The sequence below is a fragment of the Vombatus ursinus genome, unplaced genomic scaffold (assembly GCF_900497805.2).
Source record: "Vombatus ursinus unplaced genomic scaffold, bare-nosed wombat genome assembly UNPS02004423.1, whole genome shotgun sequence".
Taxonomy (NCBI): domain Eukaryota; kingdom Metazoa; phylum Chordata; class Mammalia; order Diprotodontia; family Vombatidae; genus Vombatus; species Vombatus ursinus.
Window position 1 is genome coordinate 1,530,802 of NW_020944201.1, and position 26,161 is coordinate 1,556,962.

A 26,161-nucleotide genomic window follows, 5' to 3' on the forward strand; every position below is an offset into this window, starting at 1 on the left:
CCCTGCCCCCTACTTTAGAATTCTGCTCAGTTTGCCAAAGGCTGAGTGACCCAAGTATCAATGCTGGAATTCAATTGAAGAGCACTTATCAGATACATATATTCAATGGGAGGCACTGTTCTACATGCTGGGGAAACTGAGGCAATAACAAAACAGCCCCTGCCCTTAAGGAGTTTCTGTTCATTCAAGGGCACTGAGAATACATAACACACCCAGAGTAAACAGGAAGTAATTTTGGGGGTGGGAATGGAGGCAGGAACAAACAACTTGGGGGAATTGGGAAGGGCTATAGAGGGAAAGGAACATAAGATTTGGGGCTTTGTTGTTGTTCAATCATTTTTCAGTCACGTCCATCTCTCCACAACCCCATTTGGGGTTTTCTTGATAAAGATACAGGAATGGTTTGCCATTTCCTTCTCATGCTCATTTTACAGATGAGGAAACTGAGGCAAACAGGGTGAAGTGACTTGTCCAGGGTCACACAGTAGGAAGTGTCTGAGGACAAAGTTGAACTCAGGTCTTCCTGACTCCAGGTCCAGCGATCTATCCCCCATGACACCTAACTGCCCAGATTTTGTACTAAACAGGATTTTACTTTAGGGGACAATGAATAGAGTGCTTAGAATCAGGAAGACTCTTCTTCCTGAGTTCCAGTCTGGCCTCAGACACTTACTAACTGTGTGACCCCGAGCAAATCTCTTAACCTTGTTTGCCTCAGTTTCCTCATCTGTAAAATGAGCTGGAGAAAGAAATGGCAAACCACTCCAATATCTTGGCCAAGAAAACCCCTCAAATGGGGTCGTGAAGAGTCAGACACAATTGAAAGACCAAACAACAACAACTTTGTATCTCGAACACCTGAGGCATGGTAGATTATTAATAAATACTTGGTTACCGATTGATTGGCATATACTAGCTATGTGACCGTAGGCACCAAGTGGCTTCGCCTCTCTGAGCCTCAGTTTCCTTCTCTGTAAAACAACTCATAGAATTATAAAATTATAGATTTGGAGCCGAAAGGGACCTTAGAAGTAATTGAGTCCAACCCTCTTCACCTGTAAGATGGGGAAACTGAGGCCCATAGAGGTCAAGGGAGTAAGTGGCAAAGCCAAGATCCGAACCTGGGTCTTCTAGCTCCCAACCCAGAGGTCTTTCCATTCTACAGCTCTTTCCTCCAATACTAAAATACTTTTCCTAGCTACTGGTCTTTTGTCCCCATCAACCACATACATGTGTGTGTACAGCCACAATCCAAGGCCCACCACAAGGTGTTTGGGATGGCTCACCTCCATGGCCTCCAATCACACAGGTGGCAGAGAATGGCAGCTTTGGACTCCCAGGCACATTTCCTCTGCCTCCTCTCAAGGAAGGGCCCACCTGAGAGTTCCAAGGCAGTGAGTGGGCAGACAAGCTGGCTCCTGGAAGTCAGAAGCTATCTCTGGGTCAGGTCACAAAGCACATGGAGGGGGCCCAGCTGTTCTTATTAATGAGAAGGGAAGGAAGCCTTGGTGGGGCCCAGTCTTGGGGCTGCCCGGCAGAGTTTAGAAGTGGGTGCAGAGAAGAGATTGCTGGGGTTGGAGTCAGAGGACCTGAGTTTAAATTCTGGCTCTACCAGTGAGCTGTGTTACCTTGGGTAAGTCACTTTTCTCTGGGCTACCAAGAGATTTGGACTAGGTAACTTCAAAGACCCTTTCAGTTCTAAATCTGTGATCTTAGGAAGGAGAAAGGAATGAGTAGTAGGATGGAAAGGATATTGAGGAAGGGAGGGTATTTCCACTGTAGGAAGTAACTTTCTTTACTTAGGCCTCAGTTTCCCTCCCTGTAAAATGAGGTGATTGGCCTCAGCAACCTCTGAGATCCCTCCAGTTCTCAAACCTCTGAGCCTACGTTCATTTAGCTCTGTTTCCCAGCTGTGAATCCAATCACACGTGTCCTAAAACACCCAGTATAGACATCTGGAATGCAGCTTGGCTGCCTTGGCCCATTTTTAACATGTGTATCTCTTTTCTCAGTGTCAAAACACTGCCCAGATAAACGTATGAAATTGCTGGGGCAATCAAATTTGCCTCCCTCAATTTCCAAGCCACGGTTTTATACCTGTTTGTGATCATTATTGGTGAGTGACTTGCTAGGCCAGAGCGGGGAGGAGATGGCCATTGAGTTGGGAACCTGGGAAGGGCCATTAAGATTTGACCATCTGGCTTTGCAAGCCAGTCACTTTTTGCCTTCTGGGATGGTCTCAGTCTTCCAAGGGAGCCATCCCTGTCAGCGTGGCATAGGCCCAGGCTCTATATCTGGTTTTGCCTCTAATTACCCACATGTATTTGGGCAAGTCACTTCCTTTCTAACCTACAAGCTCCTTTGAGGATCCTAGAATAATAGATGTTGAGTTGGAAGGAGGCAGTCTCTCTAAAAAGGAGGAAACTGAGGCTCAGGGAGAAGCAACTGGTCCAAAATCACACAGAGCCTAGATGAGGAAAGGCAAGTGAGGCAGGCCTCGAAGGAAACTCAGAATTCTAAGGAGTAGAGATAGGGAGGTAGTATATTCCAGGCAAAGTCTTTGCAAAGGTAGAGATAGAGTCAGGAGAGAGAGTGTTGAATCCTGGGAATGAGTAATAAATTGGTTTGTTTAGTTAGATTATAGGGTGCATTAAGGAAAATAATGTGGAATAAGTCTGCATAGGTAGATGAGAGCCAGGCGGTATTTCATCCTCGAGGGAGGAGTGACTCCCCCACTGGGGACAGGGAGTGAAATGAGCAGACCCATGTTTTAGGAGTATTCATCTGGCATCTGCATGGAGGATGAATCGGAGATGGGTTCATAAAATGAGTTTTAAAGTTTTCAAGGGACTTTCCATACATCATTTCATTGGGGCCTCACAACAACCCTGGGAAGGAGGTACCTCTCTGGCTTCCTGGAGCAGCCTCCTAATTGGCTACCCTCCAGCTTCTTCCCTGTCCAGATCATCCTCCACACAGCTGCTAAAGGATTTGACTAAAGCATAGGTCTGACCACGCTACTCCACCTCTCAAGAGGCCTCAGTGGCTCCCTGTTGTCTCTAGGATAAAATATCAACTTTGGCTTTTAAAGCCTTCACCTCCTCTCCCCAACCTATTTTTCTGGCCCCGCTTGTGCGTTCTGCGATCCAGACAAACTGACCTTCTGTTACTCACACGTGACGCTCTCCTGGCCAGTTTCTGTGCCTTTGGATCGAGTGTGTGCCGTGTCTAGAACACATGCATGCACGCACTCCTTCCTCACCTCTCCTTCCGAGAAGTGTCTTTCAAGGCTCAGCTCCATGGGATCTTCCCATAGATTCTCTCTTTTCCTTTAACATGCAGCTCAGGCGTCATCTGCTAAATGAAATTCTTGTAAACATTCACCTTACACTTTGCTGATGCCCCCAACTGCTTGGGCCTTTTCCTCCCAAACTACTTTGTATTCAGCTGTCTTGGATTGGTTCTCCTTGCGTTTATTCTCTGCATACTTAGGTGTGCCCAGTGTCATTTCCCCCAACAGGATGCAAATGCCCTGAGAGCAGGGATTATTTCATTTTGGGGTGCTTATATCCCCAGAGCCTGGCACTTAGCAGTCACTGAGCAGCTGCTCATTAATTGACCAGTCACTGTAAGTATTAAGCCCTTTTTTTACAGGTGAGGAAACCGAGTCTCAGAGAGGTTAGCAACTCATCTGTAGTCATGGCTAGTATGTGCCAGGGGCAGGATTGGAAATAGGAATCTTCTTGACTTTGGGCCTACCTTCCTCCCTGCTCCTTAGAGAGCACACTCATCTTCATACCTGTTAAAGCTAACCCTAGGAAGAGAAGTGTCCTGCCGCAAATCCTTGTCAATTTCTTCCTCCCTCCTTCCTTCCTTCCTTTCTTCCTTCCTTCTTTCTTTCCTTTTTCCTTCCTTCCTCCTTTCTTTCTTTTTTCCTTCCTTCTTTCTTTCCTTCCTTCCTCCTTTCTTTCTTTTTCCTTCTTTCTCTTTCTTCCTTCCTTCCTTTCTTTCTCCCTTTCTTTCTTCATTTCTTCCTTCTTTTCTTTTTTCTCTTTTTTCTTTCTTTCTTCCTTCCTTCTTTCCTTCCTTCCTCCTTTCTTTTCCTTCTTTCTTTCCTTTCTTTCTTCCTTCCTTCCTTTCTTTCTTCATTTCTTCCTTCTTTTCTTTTTTCTTTTTTCTTTCTTTTTCCTTTCTTCCTTCCTTCTTTCCTTCCTTCCTCCTTTCTTTTTCCTTCTTCCCTTCCTTCCTTTCTTCCTTTCTTTCTTCACTTCTTCCTTCCTTCCTCTCTTTTTTCTGTCTTTCTTTTTTTCTTTCTTTCTTTCTTTCTTTCTTCCCTTGGCAATTTCAAAGCCAAATGGAAATGAAATTGGAAGAGCTCTGTCTTGGCTACTGCTGTCCACTAAATGCAGATATAACTGAGTATTGGCTGTCAAGTTCTTGTTAATTACATATTCAGGGAATCCAGGTATTCTAGTGGAATGTCCAGGAGCCTGGTTTTGGAAAGAAGACCCAGGTTCGAGACCTAGCACTGCCATTGGCTTTGGGCAGGTCAGATTGTTTCATGAGCCTTACTTTCCCCAACTGTGAAATAAGAATGGGGTTGGTGCTAAAGGATTATGGAGTCAATAACTGTGTTGTTATGACTATTATTATTAAAGTATTATAACATGAAGAATATTAATAATATTATTATTAACGAAGCTTTTATGATTCACTTGCAACATGCCCAGTACTGTTCTTAACACTATGGGGGGATACAGAGAAGTAGGCAACCTGGTTTCTGATCTCCTGGGACTTACATATTCCAAACATGGGCACATTGAATGGTAGTAACAGTGCCTATGAAGGGGCCTAGCAGCTCTAGATAATACCCGGTATAGCATTTCATGGGCCACTGATGTGGAAGCAGGAAAGAATTCATAGAAGTGACACTTAAGTTGGGCCTTTGAGAATGGAGGGGATGGGGCAGCTAGGTGGCACAGTGGATAGAGCACCAGCCCTGGAGTCAGGAGGACCTGAGTTCAAATCCAGCCTCAGACACATAACACTTACTAGCTGTGTGACCCTGGGCAAGTCACTTAACCCCACTGCCTAGCCAAAAAAAAAAAAGAGAGAGAGAGAGAATGGAGGGGATGCAGCTATCCTATCTCTCCAAAAGACTTTAGTTGTTCAGTCATGTCCAAGCCTTTGTGACCCCATTTAAGGTTTTCTTGACATAGATACTTGAGCAGTTTGCAATTTCTTTTTCCAGCTCATTTTACAGATGGGGAAACTGAGGCAAACAGGGTAAAGTCACTTGCCCAGGGTCACACAGCTAGTAAGTGTCTGAGGCTGGATTTGAACTCAGGAAGAGGACTTCCTGATTCCAGGCCAGGAAATCTATCCACTGCAGCGCCACCTAGCTGCCTATCAAAAAGACTGAAGCTTGCTAAGGGCTAAGACCATGAGCTAATCTCAGCTCTCCCTTCCCTGCAGCACCCTGTATAGCCCCCAGCCTTTTCTGACCAATTGGTCTATAGTCATTTCAAAGAAGTGGAGAAGAAATATTGTGTGCCTGGGACTAGTATGGGGGGAAAGAGCATTGGACATGTTTGGAGATACAATCAATCAGTCAATCAAGCAATAAGCATTTATTAATCACTTACTGTGTCCATACTGAGGATACAAAGACAAAAGGGAAATAGGCCCTGCCCCCAAAGAGCTTACATTCTATTGAGGGAGACAACAGATATACACACATATGTGTGTATATATGTGTACACATATGTATGTATTACAACTACATGTATGCATGCACACATGCACATATATAAATGCACACACATACATGCATATATACACAATACACATGTATACACACAACCCTGCAATCCATATACGTGCATACATATACATGCATATACACATGCATACACACACATATATACATGTATACATGTAAATACACACATGTGCATCCATATATACATACATACACAATGCACATATATAAACATGCACCTGTATATAAACATATATGAACATATAATACATATATACGTGTCTATCTTTACATACACAATGCATACATTCATAGACAGTGCACTCATGTGTGTACATATGTATATATGCATAAACATACATGAACACACAATAAATATATACATGTATATCTTTATATGCACAATGTGTATGCATATATACATATAAATATATGCACACAATGCACTTATATAAAGATGCACATGTATACATACATATACATATATGTGAATGCACAATACATATACACATGTATATCTTTACATACACAATGTCTAAGGGCATACATATAAATATACATATACACAATACACATACAAGTACATACACATACACAATACACATGGACACATACATGTAAACACATATACACACACACATACGTACACATATAATATATTAATATGAGGGGGCTTGAGCTGAACTTTGAAGGAGTTAAGGATTCTAAGAGGAGAGGGGAGGAGGGAATGCATGCAGTGTGGTTGGACCCCCAAATCTGTGAAGGGGAGGACTGGCCTGAGGATTGACAGTACCCTAGAACCAGCTGGTGAGGGGCCTTACAGACCCAACTGAAGCATTTACACTTTACCCTAGGGATGCTAGGGCAACCCTAGAGCTTCTTGGTGGAAGATTGCCATGGCCAAATCAGAATAGCACAAAAGCACAATGTAGAGGATGGGCAGGAGAGGAGCTAGAGCCCAAGGGTGGCAAACCTTTGGCCTTGAGGCCACACGTGGCCCTCTAGGTCCTCAAGTGTCGCCCTTTGGCTGAGTCCAAATTTCACAGAACAAATCTCCTTAATAAAAGGATTTGTTCTGTAAAACTTGGACTCAGTCAAAAGGCCACACCCAAGGACTTAGAAGGCCACACGTGGCCTCCAGGCCACAGGTTCTCCACCCCTGGCTAGACCATTTGGGAGCCTATCCAAGTTTTCCATGGAAGAAGTAATGAACTAGGGTGGTAGCTATGAGAGCAGGGGTGTGTGTGTGTCGGGGAGGGGGTGGATTCAAGACATGGTTTGGAAGTGTAATTGACAAGACCTGACAATTAATAGGATGGGGTGGGGGGGCTACATCCAGGCTGTGAATATGGTTAATTGGGAAGATGGTGGTGTCCTCAACAGGAATTCAGAAAGTTTGGAGGAGAAGAGAGTTGGGGAGACAATGAATTGTGTTTTGAATACACAGAGTCGGAGCATTTATATTGCTGGTATGTAGTGCCTACCAGGGGAACTTAACACATGCTTTGTAAATTGAATTGAATTGCTGACTCGCGATACCTAAGTGTCCAGTTGGAAATGTCCACTAGATCAAAGATCTATCTAGTTGGCTGACTTTAGGTGGGTAATGTCCCTTCTCTGAGCCTTGGTTTCCTCCTTTGTATGAAGGAGGTTATTTCTAAGGCTCAATCCTGCTCTGTATCCTATGAAATAAGATTTTGTTCCTCACCAGCTAATCAATGGAGATGGAGTGGGGAAGAGTCTCCAAAGGATTCCAGGATCATTAGTCAAGCTAGAAGGGACCTTAGAGCCACTGGGTCCGACCCCTTCTTTTTAGAGGTGAGGAAATGGAGGCACAGACAGGTCACAAGACTTGCCTGGAGTCACATGTCCAGTGTCTGAGGTAGGATTTGAACCTAGGTCTTCCTGACTCCAAGTAGTGCCCTCGGAGAGGCAGAAGAGGAAACAAGCATCAATAAAGCACCTACTATGTGCCAGGCTGCTGTGCTAAGCACCATATAAATATGACATCATTTGATACGGATTCTTGGAGGGAGTAAGAGTTTGGTTTTTAAAGGAAGGGGATTTTGAGATAATTTGGACCAGAGCAAGTTCTTAGACAGGAGGGTTAGAAGAGAATGACAGGGACAAAAATGTGTCTAGGCATGCACTCAAAGGAATCCTTCGTAGTCATCATTCCTTGTTAGAGAATAATATTCCATCAATAGAGAAAACTGATGTGAAGTTGCACGGAGTGAAGAAAACAATACAAAAATAATAACGTACCCAATGATTCTAACTAGATAAAGACAGCTACAAATTATAATAGCTGACATATGTATATATATATATACACATATATAGACATTATACTTATATATACATACATATACACATACATGTGTATGTGTATATATATGTATGTATGTGTGTATATATATATATACGTACGTGTGTGTGTGTGTGTGTGTATACATATATATTAAAAAATCACCTACTATGTGCCAGGCACTGTGCTAAGTGCTTTACAAATTTGATCCTCACAATGACCCTGGGAGGGAGGTCTATGATGATCCCCATTGTACAGATGAGGAAACTGAGGCAGACAGAGGTAGAGCAACTTGCCCCAGGTCACACAGCTAGGACGTGTCTGAGGTTGGATTTGAACTCAGGTCTTCCATACTCCAGGTCTATCGCTCTGTGCACTGTGGCACCCCTTAGCTGCCCTGCTGGCAACACATCTCTTTCTCTCTCTGTGTCTCTCTCTCCCTCTCTCTCTTTCTCTCCTCTCTCTTTCTCTCCTCTCTCTGTCTCTCTCTCTGTCTCTGTCTGTGTCTGTCTCTCTCTGTCTCTGTCTGTGTGTGTGTCTCTCTCTCTGTCTGTGTCTCTCTCTCTCTGTCTCTCTCCTGTTCATAAGGAGAGCAGGAGCGCCTCTGTCAAATGCTTTGCTTAAGTCCAAGTATGCTGTGGTATCCCCTGGAGCTTCCAGTCTAGGAAATGAAGTTGGTGTAGCACGACCTGTTCGTGTCGGAGCTTAGTAATCACAGCTTCCCTTTCAAGATGTTCATAGACCATCCCTTTTAATAAAACAGTCTGGTGTGTTGCCAGCTCAGCGACTCACCTTATTCCTTCTTTGGAAAATCTGACCCAGTGGGCCCTTCTCCAGGCCTCATCTAACTTGCTTGTTCTCCAAACGTTTTTCAGGAGTTCTGATGGCATGAATGTGCCACTCAACAATTGTATCTGTCAGTTGTTTTGAAGTATTCTGGGATACTATTTGCCTGGGCCAGTTTGTGGTGTGTCTGTTGTTATCTGGATGTTAGAAGCAGAAGAGGACCCTAGAACGTAGGATCCGGGACGGCAGTGCCAGATGGGGCCCTAGAACGTAGGATTCAGGATGACAGCACCGGACGGGGCCCTAGAACATAGGATCCGGGATGACAGTGCTGGATGGGGCCCTAGAACTTAGTATAGAAGATGTTAGAGCTGGAAGAAGCCTTAGAATATTATTATTATTATTATTATTATTATTTTTCTTGATTAGGCAATGGGGTTAAGTGACTTGCCCAGGGTCACACAGCTAGTAAGTGTTATGTGTCTGAGGCCAGATTTGAATTCAGGTCCTCCTGAATCCAGGGTCAGTGCTCTATCTGCCACCTAGCTGCCCTGAGGCCTTAGAATAAAGAACACTGAATGTTAGAGCTAAAGGGAGTAGAGAGAACACCTAGTTTAATCCCCTTATTTAACAAAAGAAGAAAGTGAGGCCCAAGAGGAAAAGTCCTGAATTTGGAGTCCCAGGACCCATCTTCAAATCCTGACTTTTCCATTAATTACCTGTGTTACTGTGGGCAAATTACTACCCTTCCCTGAGCCTCAGTTTCCTTTTCTATAAAATGAGAAGGTTGGACTTGATAGCCAACTGTAGCTCTAGGAGGCCCATAAGTGGTAGAACTAGTATTCAAACCTAGGTCTTCTGTCTCCAACTTGAGTGTTCTTTCCATTAGACCACACCATCTCCAGAACCTCTTCTGGGTCCTCTTCCCTTTCAACCCTTCTGGTCACCTAGCCACACGTGGCAGCCATGGCCTGACCCCAAAGGTTATATGATCGGCCAATTAAAGGGTGAAGATGGGTGGGGCTTGCCTTTAACACACCCGTATCTTTGTGGACATCCCCCACCTCTCATCTTCACTGCTTACTCCCCAAGATGGCTTCATGGCTATAGCAGGGGCCCCTCAACTAGGCTCTCTGGAGCAGTCCCCAGTGAATAAGAGCCCTACCTTAGCCCCTTTTCATTTTGAGTGGGACCAAGTGAGTCTCATAGGTTAAACAGACCATGTGGACCATGATAATCAGAGACCACATCACATTATTTTTCTCCCCAGACCCATTCCTCTTCCAAACCTCTCCATTTCTGTTGAGGGCGCTGCTGTCTTTCCAGGCCCCCAAGTTCACAACTGCCACGTCATCTTGGATTCCACATGCCCCCCACCATCCCCACTCCATATCTGATCTTTTGCTAAGGCTATTGCTTTCACCTTTTTGAAATTTCTCCAATATGTTCCTTTCTCTCCCCTGACACCGTCCCCACCCTGGTGCAGGCCCTCATCACCTCACACTGGACTATTGCAATAGCCTACTCGGGGAGGGGGTCTGCCTGCCTCAAGTCTCTCCCCACTCTAGACCATCCTCCAAAATCGCCAAAATGGTTTACCCAAAGCCCCTCCTGGAGGGGCTTCCTGTTGCCTCTGGGATCCAATGATATTTCATCTTTATCTTGACCTTTAAAAATGTTTTGTTATTTGTGTGATTTTAGTATGTCCATGATGATTAAAATAGTAGTATACATATGATTTATAAATAAGTAAATATACATTTGCTGGAAGCATGTATTCAAAAACATTTTACTAATGAAGTAAATGATCAAAAAAGTTTGGCCATCACTGGAAAAGGTAGACAATCCTAAACTGGGCTTCTGAAGACCTGGTACTTAGTAGGTGCTTAATAGATGCTCAATTGATGATTAATTGACTGACAGTAGCTCAGATAACAAGCTTTTGTAGAATTATGGGAATTATTCATCTCCTTGATTGCCCCCACTGAAAATGATCTCTTATCTGAACTCCAGATAAGTAGCTACAATTCAGGGCATTATGTGAGGGTCTCACATCTACTGAACTGTAAGCTTCTTGAGGGCAGGTATCATGTCTCATTCATTGTTGGATTCCCCTCACCATCAACAGCATCGAACACAAAAACTTGCTGAGTAGGTGAATGGTGAATATTGGTTCTCTAGCCCACTGCATCAAGACCATCATTGATATCCAGTTCCATCCCAAGAGACTGTCTATCATTCCCGTGGCCTGTGGTCAAAGCCATAATCCTAACTGCAGCGTGCCTTTTCTCCCCTTCCTCCTCAGACCCTGAGTATGCTGACCATCACTTCTAGCACGAGCTCTGGAGTTTACTTCTGCACCGCTTACAACAAGGTTGGCCGGGACGAGAGAGTTATGAAGGTCTACGTCTCAGGTAAATAGAAAATGGGACTTGGGGTGTGTGCCAGGCAGAGGAGAATGGGCTGCCACCTCCGTAGCGGGATTGCACCATCTGAAATTGTACCACTGAGAGAATGACAGAGGGTACAGATTCCCGAGCTGGAAGGGAAGGACCCCAGAGGACATTTTATTGGCCTAATGAGGTGGTGACTTGTTCAAGGGCCCACAACAAGGTGAAACATGAGAGCAGATCCTAGTCTCAGACCTGTGTCCTTCTAAATATATTATCATTATAAAATTCTTTGCCTCTTATGGAGCTCTTAGATTAAAGGCATTTCATCCCTAGGAGCCCCCAGTTAAAATAGAAATGTGGCCCAGTGGGCCATGATCAGCCATAAGTACCTTTGGAAGGACTGGCTTTTTAGAATGCATATGGGGGGCGGCTAGGTGGGGCAGTGGATAGAGCACCGGCCCTGAAGTCAGGAGGACCTGAGTTCAAATCCAGCCTCGGACCAAAAACTTGACACTTACTAGCTGTGTGACCCTGGGTGAGTCGCTTAGCCCTACTTGCCTAAAAAAAAAAAAAAAAAAAAAAGAATGTATATGGCTAGCTCCTCAAAGTGTGATGGACATACTAAAAGCTTTTAACACAGATTATCTGATTTTCTTCTTATGATGACCCCGGGAGGTAGGTAAGGTAGGTACCTATTTAAGGTCCCTCCAAGCTCTGATGTTCTCTGTTCTGGTGTACGTCTTTTAGGGTCACGTTCTATGATGTTCTTCCAGGTCTGACATTGCCTGTTCTAAAGTGCCTCCCAATTTTGCCATTCTATGTTCTGGTCTCTTAGCATCGATATTCTATGATGCTCTGATCAATCCTCTCTTGGCCTATAAAACATTTTTAGAGAGTAGAAAAGGAAGTGTGTAGGAATTCAATGCTTAAATAATAAGGTTGCCATACTGGGAGTAAGCTGCTTGGGATGGTGAGCTTGAAATGACAAAGTAACCTGGCAGAGGGCCCAGGTAAGGCCAGGTGATAATTGTGAGGCTTTGGGAACTTTGAGCTTGACCACCTGGAGGAGGCCAAGGTGTTTTAGACTTGTTGGCTAGGACCCAATGACCGTTTCCTAGAACAGAGAGTTCCATTTTCCAGGAGAGGGATATGCCTCTCACATCTAATCAATTACCAAAGAAATCATGCCTGACTAAGAATAAATAAGTGCAGAGATAAGGAAGGACTTGTAGATACAGTTTATTTGAGAGGCCAGGAGTGTGCCAAGAAGTCTTTGGTAAGGTTCTGTACCAAAAGCTATTTTAAAAAGTGGATTCACCAGGGGATTGAAGGAATGTTTTGTTATGGACAGAGAACTGGCCTGAAGAGAGAGACACAGGGAAGGGATAAACAGATCCTTCTCTCCATTGAGAAGTGTAAATAGTGGGATCCCTCAGGGATTAGGAGGGGACTGGTCTTACTTAACATTTTTCTAAATGATGCTGAAGACAGAGTGAACAGCGAAACTCCCAAGCCTGCCCGTGACTCTTGCTAAGTCTTTCCAGGGAGGGAGATGCCCTGCCAGCAGGGATCCATCCACCACCCACAGAGGTCACAGGGCCATGGGAGGGGCCTCCGAGTGGCAGGTGAACTTCAGGGGGCTAGCATCAGGGATAGGGAGACAGGAATAGTCTGAGGTTGCAGGTCTGAGGAAGCGTTATGGGAAGCCCCATACCATGTAAAAAGCACCATCTTCACCACAAGCCTAGGAGACAAGAGCTACAAATATGAATACCTCCAGAAGGAGAAAGGAGGGGTCAGAGAGGAACATGGGATCCAAGATGTGGCCCTCAGACGCCATCTAGGCCTCTTGGCAGATAAGAAAATTGAGGCCTAGGGAATAAAGGGGAATAAAAGAGAAGGGGCAGATTTGAGAGATGTGAGGGTGGGATTAACTGGTTGTGGTAACTGATTGGCTGGGAGAAATGAGGGAGAGGGGAGAGCTGAAGGTCACACCAACAATACCAAACACAGGAAAACAGTGACGAGCGGCCAGGGCTCAAAGGAACATTGGGCCAGACTGACGTTGAGATGCTGCTGGGCCATCTGGGGGGACACGTCCAGCAGGCAGAGGGGGAGCTCAGGAGAGAGCTTCAGTTTTGGTAGTCCTAATTCCTTATGTACAGGTCCAGTGAGCAAATTCAATCCATCTTGCTTCAGTAGGTAGCTGCGCATTGACAAATGGCATTCGATGATTCCATGGCATCATTCAGTGGGATCACATTCAATTCACTTATGCTCAACAGCATTAATTAAGCACTCACTCTAATGCCACGTAATTTATTCAGTAAGTAAGTGACAAAGCTAAAACTTGAACCCAGGTTGTCTGGGTCAAAATCCAGTGCTCTTTTCCATGCCGCCTGGATCATGTCACTCAGGGAGAATGCAGAATGGATGGAGAGCTGGACCAAGAACCAGAAGCCCTGAGTTCAAGTCCTGCCTCTGACTCTTCCTGACTGGGTGACCCTAGGTAGGTCACTGAACCTCTTAGTGCTCTGGGCGGCTCTCTAAGACACCAACTTGAAGAGAAGGTGCTGCCCTGAATTGTTCTCTTTTTGTTAGGCAATCAGGGTCAAGTGACTTACCCGGGGTCACAAACCTAGGAAGTGTCTGAGACCAGATTTGAACTCAAGTCCTCCTGACTACAGGGCCAGGGCTCTATCCACTACACCATCTAGCTGCCCCTGAAGGGGTGCTCTCACCTAGGAGTTCCTTCTATCAATGAAATCACAGATTCGATCCCTATGCCTATTCCTAGCCTCTACTGTGTGTCAGGGGATGGAGACACAAAGAGAAAATTGGCCTTGTCCTTGAGAAGCTCACATCCTGGTGTATCCAGTGATCACATGGTCTGGTGCAATTACATGGTCAGTGTTATTGCACATTGAGTGATCCACTGGTCTGTCTTGAGCAGTTTGGTATATGAAAAGAAAACAGAAAAAGGCCAAGTGCAGAAGAACATGGCAAACTTAAGCTGTGATTCGTAGAAAGATTTGCTCATTTTGGATTTTTCTCTTTTTGGGGGTGGGGAGAGTAGGAACGGGGACTGCCTGCACCTGAGATTCCAATATTAGTTGGGAATCCCCAGTGTGGGGTCTCCTTCCATCAATGTAGAGCAGCGCTTAGTCTACTGGGAAGCACTAAGAAGTCTCCCGACTCTGAGGGCCACTGTACCCCATCTCTCCCTTTCTTATTGGCTGCCGTTCTAACAGGAGCATAGAAAATAGGGGCAGGTCTTGATCAAGAAAATATGGGTTCAAGTCCTGCTCTGTCACTTTCTGAAGGTCAGAAAATACATTGCTTCTCTCCTCTGGGCCTCAGTTGCTTTATGTGGAAACTGAGAATGTTGGATTCGATGGCCCCCTGAAATCCCTCCAGGTCCTAAATCTGAAAATCCTCTAGTTCCCGCTAAAGCTCATGTTCCTTCTTCTGGGTATGCCTGAGAAGGAGACGTTATTCCCTGGGACTAGATATGTGTGACTTGGCTTATCACAAAATGAATCATCACGGGCCCTGTTGAGTGATATTTTATGGTCGAGAAAAGGCGTTTTTCCAAAAGAAATATTAGGAAAGCCTCCGTGGTTGTACAATCCCGCCCCCTGGCCTTGGGCCCAGTCCCTAGAGTGCTGCCCCCCAAGCTGCCTGCTGCCCCTGTCCCCAGCTGTGGTCATTAAGATCCAGAGGGAAACAGGCTGCAGTTGCAACATCTGGGACTAGGCCCAGATCTTGAGAATTAGAGACACTTCATTTCACACTTGAGGAAACTGAGGCCCAATAAGTTGACTGAATTGTCCAAGGTCACAAGAGTCACTCCAGCGAGGTGGATAAGGATGGAGTTCTGGTATCCCAATATTCACAGTCCCCTTGGGGCCTGTCAGGAACTGATGGCCCGAGCTTGTGGCCCAGTATACAATGCCCTTTATATGCCTTTGGTCACTTGATCTTCTCAGTCACCTCTCGAGGTAAGCAGGAGAGGGATTCTTAGTCCCATTTGACAGATAAGGAAACTGAGATCTATTCCAGCTTGGTCCTCAGAGGCTATGGAGTCGAGCTTTTTAGAAGAACCTCACAGTCACGCTCTACCTTCATCCAAAGCTGGATCTTTTCTTGGGGGCCAGTGACCACCTTTTCCTGCTCCTCCCAGTCTCATCACATGCTCAGAGCCAAGTGGCTGGTGGTTGTGAGCCTAGGCCGAAGCTGGTCCTCCATGGCCCTGCAGAGGGACTGGGCTCAGAGAGGACAGGGTGAGGATGGGGGGGTTGGGGGGAAGGCCGAGAGGATCTCCAAGTGCTGCTGAATCCTCCAGCAATATTTATAAAGGCCACGGTTGCTCCTGGGGCACATGTGCCTCCTGCCCCTGCCTCTTAGCCTCCTCCACCTACTGCCCTCCACCCACACTGCCGAGGCCGAGGGGAAGAGTGCTCAGGCCTGTCTGGAAACAGCGGCCCATTGAGGTGACGAGACCTGGAAGGAACTAGTCCCACCCCTTCATTTTATGGGGGAGGAAAACTGAGGCCCAGGGAGGGAAAGGGACATAGCTGGGACTCAAACCCAGGGCCTCTGACTCCCAAGCCATCATCGAGGCAGATGGTAGCGCAGGGCACGGCACCTGGAGTTAGGAAAACCTGAGTTCAAATCCAGCCTCAGATACTTCCTAGCTATATGACTCTGAGCAAATCACTTAACTGCTATCTGCCCCAGTTTCTTCAACTGTAAAATGAGGAGTAATAGCATATAGTACCTGTTATAATAGGCACAATATGCACCTACCCCTCAGGGTTATTCTGAGGATCAAGTAAGGTCATATTTGTAAAGCGCTTAGCATACTGCCTGCTACGTGTAATAAGTAAATGCGTTCATGTAATATATAAATAGGTACAGCTATGTGGGGCAGTAGAGAGAGTGCTAGGCCTGGAGTCAAGAAAGCCTGAGTTCAAATCCGACCTCAGACACTAGCTGTGTGACCCTGGGCAAGTCGCTTAGCCCTGTTTGCCTCAGTTTCCTCATCTGGGAAATGAAGTGAAGGAAATGGCAAACCACTCCAGTAGCTCTACCAAGATTCAGTCCCTATGCCTATTCCTAGCCTCTACTGTGTGTCAGGGGGTGGGGATACAAATGACCCCAAATGGGGTCACGAAGAGTCAGACACAACTGAACAACAACAATAAATACATAAATGCTCATATGGAATATCTAAATGCTCATTCTCTCCCCACTCTCTTCCCACTGTACCATACTGCCTCCCAATTGGTTGGTCTCTGTTGTCAAGAAGCATATTCTAAAGGAATTCTGGTTCTGCAGCATTTCCCCATGGTGGCAGGGTCTAGCCTGGCCTACACTTGCCAGCCAGTCACTGAGGAAGCCTGTTTTCCCGGGGCTAACCAAGGTCTACTGTGAAAAGCCTAAAAAGCATTACCTCATTTGTTCCCCTTGTCTTCATCTCCAGATGGGGCCCCCCAAGACTGAGTGACATGGTCCATATGGTTTTCCTGTTGTCAGCTCCCCAGTGCCTACCATCAGACTTAACCCGGATCTTCTATCTGAATTGTGGCCCACAGGGACCCTCTTAGTACGGGCCCACGGGCAAGGGGGAAGAAAGGAAAGAAAACTGGTTTTCATCTAATTCCTTTCCAGGCGTTGGCTGAGAAGGTGGCCCGGTTCTCCCCCCATCCCCCATCCCTTGACACTTTATGGATATCCAATTTATATAAAAGTTGCTTCCATCCCTTTGCGTACTCTTGACATGTTTATGGGGCACATAGAGAAGGGTCTGTGTCATCTCAGCCCATCTCCCTGCCTGGCCAAGGTTAGAAGGGCTATACTGACAAGGTCTGAGACAGAAATCTGGAAGGGACAGAAGTTTTCAATTAAGCCAATCTCCAAGCAAAGCCCAGGAAATTAAAACCAATTATTTCCTTGTAAATACAAATGGAGTCAGCCTTCCTTTCTGCTTTCCTCTGTTGACTGCTGTCTCATCGGGTAAGACTGCACAGCCTAGTTGGGGAACAGAGGAGAGGAAACCCAGGTGATGAAGACCCAGAGCAGCTTCTTTGGGCTGGGCCTGGGATGGGGGGATTACACTGCAGACCAGTGAGATAGAGGGCCTGTGGCTAACAGTTCAGGACCTGGGGTTGCCCCTGAGCCCAAGCCCCAGCCCCAGCTCAAGTAGCCTCTGCTGGTAGGGCCCTTTCTTGTGCTTGTGACTCTGGGGTCCCAGCATGGGAATGAGCAGGTGGGCTTAGCAGAGATGGGCACATGCCCATCTGGGTAGACTGCATCCAGTGTGAGTTCTATGACCTTTCAAGTTCCCCTTTAGCTCGTGGGGTCCAGGGAGTAGGAGCTTCCCTGCCTAATTCAGAGCAAGGCAGGCCAGTTGCCACCCCTCCTCCTTTTCAAATAAAAATGAGTGAGCGCTATACGTAGCAAAAAAAGCCCTGGCTTTGGAGGGACCAGGTTCAAATCCTGCCTCTGTTTACTGTCTGTGTGACCCAAGGTGAGTCTTTTCCCCTCCCTGGACCTCAGTTTCCCCTCTGTAAAATGAGGGGGTTGGATTAAATGACCTCCAAGGTCCCTTCCAGCCTTAGACCCTGTGATCCTACCTCATATCTTGGGAGCCCAAAAACCCTGGAATGGAAAAGATGGGCATAAACATGGCAACTCTCCCATCTCCAGAGCCCTGTGCTTGGGAAGAAAGAGGCCATGTGACCCACACCCCTGGAGATGGAACGTGTTTCTGATCGACAGGCAAAAGCCGCTTCTTTTGAAGGGCTCCCTTTGTGCCTGCATCTTTCAGGAACACATACATACTGTGTATTGCATTGTTCCAACCATCCCCTTCCCTCCCCACTACATACCCCACCCACACACACACACACTCTACCTGTAATCAGAAGCACGTGTTTAATATTGGCTTTGTCACTGAGCTTGTCTGAGTTACTATTATGTTTCTTTTTTATGGCCAGTGATATGAAACAGGGGTTAAGCCCCATGCCCTTGAGGAAGATTTGCCCCGGTTCATAGAGGCAAAGCTATTGTGAGCTGTCTCAGCCAGCTTAGTGATTTGTCAGTTGTAGCTTAGCCGAGGTGAACAGGAGTCTTCCATACCCAGAGGCTCTCGGTTGCCTTTCACAATCGTTCTTTGCTGTGCACCTGGGTGCATCCCTTCCCCAATGGCGGTTATTGGCCTAGTGAATGCTCTGGGCAGGGTCCCAGCTTCTCTGGGGAAGATGGCATGAGGGAGGGGCATGGCACAGAGAATTGCCCAGGGCCTCTGGTTTTTATCTCCCAATTCATGAGATGCTCCGTGCCATTCATATGCCTCTGGTGGGGATTCACTAGGCAGCCTTTGAAGTATTGGAGTACCACCACACATAGAACAGAAGGTACTTTCCAGTTGACCTTTGCTTAAAAAGTCACTGTATGCTTACCTCGTCCTCTAGCTCTTCATCTCTTGTGCTTTTTGAGGCCTGGGCTAGTGGATTCTATTTACATCGAAGCTGGCCCCGTATTTGGGAGAGCAAGGCTGGCACGCTCACCAAGATTATCGGCAGCTCCTGTATCAAGGTCCAGTGGCCCTGCGGTGGCAATACAACACACCCCAGCTGGTTCCATCGGCTCTGGGCCAATATGAGTGCGGGCTATGTAAATCCTTAACTGCAAACCACACTGTTTGGGAGTTGAGGAGATTAGATAAAGCCAGCATGGATTCTGGAGCCTGTCAATGCCAATGATAAAATACAGCAGCTGGGTTTTGCATTGCTGGATGTGATTGTTCACGATCAAGATAAATATTGGCAGAATGAAAAATCAAGCCAACCTGGAGAGGAGGAGGGGGGAGTCTGTAGGCATCCCTAAGAAATGGTGCTAGGTACCTAGTTTACATCATCATCATCATCATCATCATCATCTTCACTCCACTCGTGTAAGCAGCTTAATTAAATCGAATGCAGGACCTAGAGTCTGGAAGACCTGAGTTCAGATTCTGTCTCCAATTCTTCCTAACTGTGTGACCCTGGGGCAAGTCATGTCACCACTGCCTGCCTCAGTTTCTTCATCTGTTAAATATGGATCATAGCAGCACCTGCCTCTCACGATTATTGTAAGGATCAAATGCAATCGTATTTGTAACATACTTTGCAAACTTTGGGGCGCTGTATAAATACTAGGCAGCAGTTACTATAGATGCATCAATTAATAAGTGCCTTTGAGGTGCCTATCTTTTGAGGGAGAAATCTTTCATTCTGACTCCTCACCTCTATTCAAAAACAAATGAACAAAACTTCCAAAATTAGCCCACCATTTGTCCCTCCCCAATTAATGCCTCCCCAGAGCCATTTGGAGCCACTCTTGATTGAAACAAAATTGGGTGTGCACCTGTGTGTGTCCTCACAGCCTGGCCCAGCTGTGATGGCTTGGCAGAGCTCCCTGAGAAAGCAACCTTTCCCCTTTGGCAGTCTCTGGCCATACTCATCAAAGTTAATATCCAAAGCTTCAGGTGATCAATCACCTTCGAGCTCATGGCATCTGAAGGGTTAGAGGTAGAAGGAAGGACCTGTCAACTGATTGTTAAATTTTCACTGTGAGCATTTATACCTCAGAAATCAACACACATTGGGGCTTCACTGATGGTTTTGGTGATTGTCTAAACTTAAGAAAATAATGGGAGAAATGTTAATAATGAAAATTCGACTGACAATTGTATGGGGTATGCATTTTTTTCCTGTTGAGTTGGTTGTTAAACAATCACCAGCACCCACCCACTGTCTTTATTCCATTCATTGACCAAGCAGGGTATTTGCCACTGAAAGCCCAGCTGAAGGTCTCTTCCACTGAACACCTGTCCCACCTGCCCTTCCCTACCAGGCCTCACCTCCAGAACATGTAAAAGCAAACAAGAGAGGCGATGTAGGGAGAGCAGTAAGGAGACCAGACTGGGATTTGGGAAACCTGGGTTCTACGCCATACTCTTCCACAAGCTCACTGTGTCACCTTGGGAAAGTCATTTCTTCTCTTTGGGGTTTGGATTAGATGTCTCTTAAGCCTTCCAGCTAGGATATTCCATCTTTGCCTAATTATATCCATTGTTTATGTTAGAAGGAGACATATCTATATAAATAATAATAACTTATAGGTGCTATATAAACACCTACTATGTACCAAGTCCTGTGCTAAGTGCTTTACAAATGTTACTTCATTTGTTCTTCACACCAGTCCTGTGGATAGAACGCGAGGCCTGGAGTCAGGAAGACCTGAGTTCAAATCTGGCCTCAGTCACTTACTATCTGTTGTGACCCTGGGCAAGTCCCTTCACCCTGTTTGCCTCCGTTTTTCCATCTGTAAAATGAGTGGGAGAAGGAAATGGCAAACCACACCAGCATCTCTACCAAGAAAACCCCAAATAGGGTCACGAAGAGTCAGATACGACTGAAAAATGACTGGACAACAAGAGTCAGAATCCAAAAAGATCTTGCTAGACCTGAACATTAGTCCAAATTTCATAAGATGAAATTCAGTACTGATAGATATAAAATCTTATACTTTGGTTCCAAAAAAAAATCAGCCTGACAGAGATGAGGCAGGAGCGACATGGTTAGAGAGCAGTTTGCCTGAAAGAAGATCTGGGATTTTTAGTGGACCACAAGTTCCTTGTGAATGAACAGTGGCTGCCCAGAAAGCTAAATAGCCCCTCTCTCCTCTGCCCCAGTCAGATCCCATCAGGAGCATTCTATCAGTTGTGGGGGCCACATTTTAGGAAGGACAGTGAAAGGGCCCAGGGCAGGATAACCAGGATGTTAAAGCCCTTTAGTTGGTGCCATATAAGGATTCCTTGAAGGAACTAGGGGCGTTTCACCTGTGGAGGAAAAGACGCAATAGCTATCTTCAAACCTTTGAAGGATTGTTATGTGGAAGAGAGCTCCTATGTCCTCTGCTCGGCCCCTTGAAGGCAGATCTGGGATTAATGGGTGGAAGGCACAAAGAGGCCAATTAAGGCTTAATATCAAGAAAAACTATAATGGGCTACCTAGGGAGGTAGTGAGTTCTCCTTCATTGGGGGTCATCAAATTGGAGCCATTGGCAGAGGGATTATTGCTCAGGGACAGGTTCTGGTCACGAACAGTAACGTTCTTCCTTCCTCCCAGATGTGCCAGGGCACGTGGAAACCCGACCTCAGGTCTTGGCAATCGAGGGCCATGACGCTAAGCTCACCTGCAGAGCAGCCAGATATGTCTACGATGGCCTAGCGTGGTTCAATCCGTTTGGAGAAAAGGTTCCTACCTCATCTACCGAGAGGCGAGTGAACAAATACTCCATTTCCTTGACTCTGACGATTCGAAACGTGTCCCGCCAGCAGGAAGGACAGTACAAGTGCAAGGCCTGGTACCAGAGGAACACCACGGCCATGCTGGAAAGGACTGCTAGACTCTTCACCAGAGGTAAAAGCCCAGGGCAAATCCACCCCCTGGCAGCCTGCCCCAAAGAGAGCCTGGGATCAGGAGTCAGGGGACCTGGCTTTGGTTTGTTTTGTTTGTTGTTTTTTAAGGCAATTAGGGTTAAGTGACTTGCTCAAGGTCACACAGCTAGTAAGTGTCAAGTGTTTGGTCTGAGGCTGGATTTGAACTCAGGTTCTCCTGACTTCAGGGTCAGTGCTCTATCCACTGCGCCACCTAGCTGCCCCAGGACCTGTCTTTGAGTTCTGGCCCAGCCAGTGATTAACTCTTTAATCTTGGCAACTCAGTCTTTCTGGAATTTAGTTCCCCCATCTGTAAAATGGGCTGGTGGGGTAGGGGGAGGACGATATAAACTTTAAGGACCCCCCCTGGATGTGGGGTCAGGAAGACCTGTGTTTGAATCCTGTCTCGCACACTGACTAGTTTAGCAGTGACTTCCCCTCTTCAAAACTCAGTTTCTTCATCTGTAAAATGGAGATGATGAATAAATAAATTTATTAAGCTTTTACTATGTGCAAAGTTCTGGGAACGCAAATAGAAAATTATAAATTCTTGCTCTCAAGAAACTCCCATTCTAATTTAATATTATATTAATATAACAGTTTATATAATAATTAATTTGACAATAATAATAGCTACCTCTCAGGGTTATTATAAAGATTCAAATATATATATCAAATATATATATATGTTCAAATATATATAAATATAAATATATATATACACACATATATATTCAAATATATATGTGTGTGTGTTTGTGTAAATACATATATAGTGTTTTGTAAACCTTATATAAATGCCAGCTATTATTATTATTATTATTATTTTCTTAGGCTTATACCCCAGCTGTTGAACAATGCTACCTACTCTTTTACTCTAATATTAGTAGACACGTGGTCGTCAGTTGCCAGCCACAGTGGCTCAGGGTAGATTTCTCAGAAGACCCAAATGTTGGCAAATGATTTGAAGGAGTCCAGCTATTCATTTAAAACTGATTAAAGAACACCACTTCCCTCACCAGGTAATAGAGCCCTGGTCATTGGACTCGTAGCCAAGTCACAGGAACTGAGTTTCAACTCCAACTCTGTTACTTGTCGGTTCTGTCGCCCTGGGCAGTCGCTACATCTCTTTGGGTCTTGGCTTCTTCATCTATAAAGTTAATGGATTGGACTAGACAGTCCCTGAAGCCCTCCCAGCTCTAGACCTATGATCCTACATAAGGCCCTGGAGTCCCTGCCCTTCTCTGGGCCTCAGTTTCCTCTTCTGTCAAATGAGGGGGTTGAACTAGATTGAAGCCTCTGAAGTCCCTTCCAGCTGCCTAAACAAGACTACAAGAGCAAATGGCAAAGAGAGACTGGGTCTAGGGATGAGGGTGGATGGGAGGAAATCTCTAATGTCAGTGGTTAGGGGGCACCACAGTGACAGAGAGCTAGGCTTGGAAGGCCTGAAAATGCGGCCTCTTACACTCACTAGCTGTGTGACCCTGGGTCAGTCACTTCACCACTGCCTGCCTCAGTTTCCTCAACTGTAAGATAGGGATAATATGCAAGAATAAAAGGAGATAATACTCATACAGTGTTTTGCAAACCTTAAAAACAATATATGTGCTAGTTGCTATTGTTATTAATTATTACTATTAATAATTATAATTTAAAATAGCCAAGATTTATATAGCACCCACTACATGCCAGGTACTGGGCTCAGCGCTTTACAATTATCATCTCTTTTGATCCTTACAACAACCCTGGGAGGTAGGTGCTATTATTATCTCTCTTTTACAGTTGGGAAAACTGAGGCACACGGAGGTTTAAAGTGACTTGCCTGGGGTCACACAGCTAGTAGGTGTCTGAAACCAAATTTGAACTCAGATCTTCCTGATTCCAGGCCCACTGAGCCACCCACTTGCCCCAATGATAGCAATAATAATATAACAATAACAATAACCCATGCTTGTTTTCTCTCTTTGCAGAAAAAGTTGCGCCTTATGTCATAGAGAACCTCACAGACCTGGATGTGAACAGCAGTGGCAAGATTGTGCTACAGTGTAAAGTGGGAGGGACCCCAACACCTGGCATCACTTGGTTGAAGAACGGGAATGCCATCCTGCCAGCCTCAGGTGCGGCCCACCAAGGCAGCAGATTATCCGAAGGAGGCCATGTTTGCGTAGCCTCCGTTAGGGAGTTCTCAAGTGCAAAACTCCTGTCGTGGGCCTGTTGTCCTGGGGATTAAGTACCAGAATCTTCACTTTACAAATGCTCTCTTTAGAGCATTTCCAGGTCACACCTTACCCTGGCCTCTTGCCTCTAACACTTAACTGCCTGTGGAATCTCGGGTTAATCTACCTAGGCTCCAGTTAGCTGCAGAACGAGGGCTTCACACGAAATCTCGAAGGGCCTTTCTGGTCCTCAATCCCATGATCCTTAATCTTATTAAATGGAAGGACGCTCTAAGCTCTGCAAACCTGAACTTCCAGCAAATCCCAACCTTAGTTACACACTGGTCCCTTTAAGGAGAATTTGGTATTGCGGCCCAGCTCTATTGTAATCACACCAAGCATTTATTAAACACTTGGAATGTGCCCCACACTGGGCTAGGCCCTAGGGATATGAGGACCAAAAGGAAATCGGCTCTGCCCTCAAGGAGTTTGCATTCCAATGGGGACAATAGTTTAGACCTAACTAGGTACACACAAGATAAATGCCAGGGTTACCATCTGGGTGATTCCATTGACTCCTTTCCATAGCAGACATCCTCTGGTTGAGGGATCCTTGATTCATTCAGTCAGTTCACAAGCATTTCTTGTGTACCTACTGTGTGCGAGGCACTGCCTACAAAATTGCCTGTCTACAGAGGCAGCCTTTAGAGTTCTAGGCCTGGAATCAGGAAGACCTGAGTTCAAATCCTGCCTCAGATATTTACTAGCTGTGTGACTCTGGGCAAGTCACTTACCGTCTGTCTCAGTTTCTTCATCTGTAAAATGGGAATAATAATAGCAACCATCTCCTAGGGTTGTTGTGAGGACCAAGTGAGATAACATATGTAAAATGCCTTACAAACCTTAAAACATTATATGAATATTAGTTATTATTATATTCTACTAGGAAGAAGCATGTGGACACAGATAAGTCAGTACAAGATGTATGTGGAGTAAATACTGAGAACATTTAGTGGGGTTGAGGACTAAGAACTGGAGAAAGGGATGAAGAAAGCATTCAGGCCTCCCTTTATAAGGGAATGTCAGAGGCCTGGTTTTACCCCACGTAAGAACAAGAGGGCGATGTTTGGATAGCAGATGCTCGGGCAGCAAGCATTTATTAAGCACCTATTGCATGCAGGCCCTGGGGGACATAGAAGGTCACGTAAGTCCAGATCTCTGTCTTGATGGAATATAAATGAGAAAACCTAACAGGAAGCTAAGAAACAAAAGTAACAATCATGTACAATATTACATGATAAGTACAATAGAGAGGTGGTAGTGGCGTTCAGTCATTTTTCAGTCATGTTTGACTCTTTGTAATTCCACATTTGGGGTTTCCTTGGCAAAGATACTGGATTGGTTTGCTTTTTCTTTCTCTAGCTCATTTTACAGATGAGGAAACTGAGACAAACAGGGTGAAGTGACATGCCCAGGGTCACACAACTAGGAAGTGTCTGAGGCCAGATTGGAGCTCAGGTATTCCTGACTTCAGGCCCAGCACTCTATCTACTGCAGTACCACCTAGAGTCCTAGAAAGATATAGAATAAAGTGTTATGTGTCCTTGAGTAAGTCCTATAGCCTCTTTGGGGCCTCAGTTTCCTCCTCTGTAAAATGAAGGAATTGGACTAAATGACCTCTGAGATTCCTTTTAGTTCTAGGTGTAGGATTCTATGTGTTACCTTGGGCAAGTCCCTTCCCCTCCCTGGGCCTCAGTTTCCTACTCTGTACAATGAGGGAGTTGTACTAGGTGGCCTCTGTGACTCGGGGAGATCATAGGATTGAGCTGCTCTAGACTTAAATTTCCTTATCTGTTGAGTAGGGATAAGAATCCTTCCCCTACCTACTCTGAGAGGTGGTTGAGGAAATCTAAGGCCCATGAAGGTCATCTGATAGATATATATCTGTTAGTGTAATTATCGTGATGAGTGTCAAGGGGACAGTGAATGTATCAGCAGCCTGTGTGAGGTCCTCAAGCCCCTCAGGTGGCTGCCGGCCTGGCGTTTTTCCTGTTACAGCCACAAAACTTCTTTTGTAGTCAAGCTGCAGAGATCAGGGCCAGATAAGCTAGATTGGGGAGAAAGAAAGAAAGAAAGAAAGAAAGAAAGAAAGAAAGAAAGAAAGAAAGAAAGAAAGAAAGAAAGAAAGAAAGAAAGAAAGACAAAGGAAGGAAGGAAGGAAAAAGAAAGACAGACAGACAGACAAAGGAAGGAAGGAAGGAAAAAGAA

At 45.5% G+C, this 26,161-nt stretch overlaps 1 protein-coding gene across 1 annotated transcript in view; it reads left to right on the top strand.

Moving 5' to 3' along the window:
- Window positions 1-26,161, top strand: part of LOC114023373 (vascular endothelial growth factor receptor kdr-like) — a 223,277-nt gene that overhangs the window by 141,069 nt on the left and 56,047 nt on the right. The window contains exons 12-14 of the mRNA XM_027835990.1: window positions 11,161-11,269; window positions 21,427-21,720; window positions 23,708-23,854. Coding sequence (XP_027691791.1) covers window positions 11,161-11,269; window positions 21,427-21,720; window positions 23,708-23,854 — 550 coding nt within the window. The remainder of the gene's footprint in view (window positions 1-11,160; window positions 11,270-21,426; window positions 21,721-23,707; window positions 23,855-26,161) is intronic.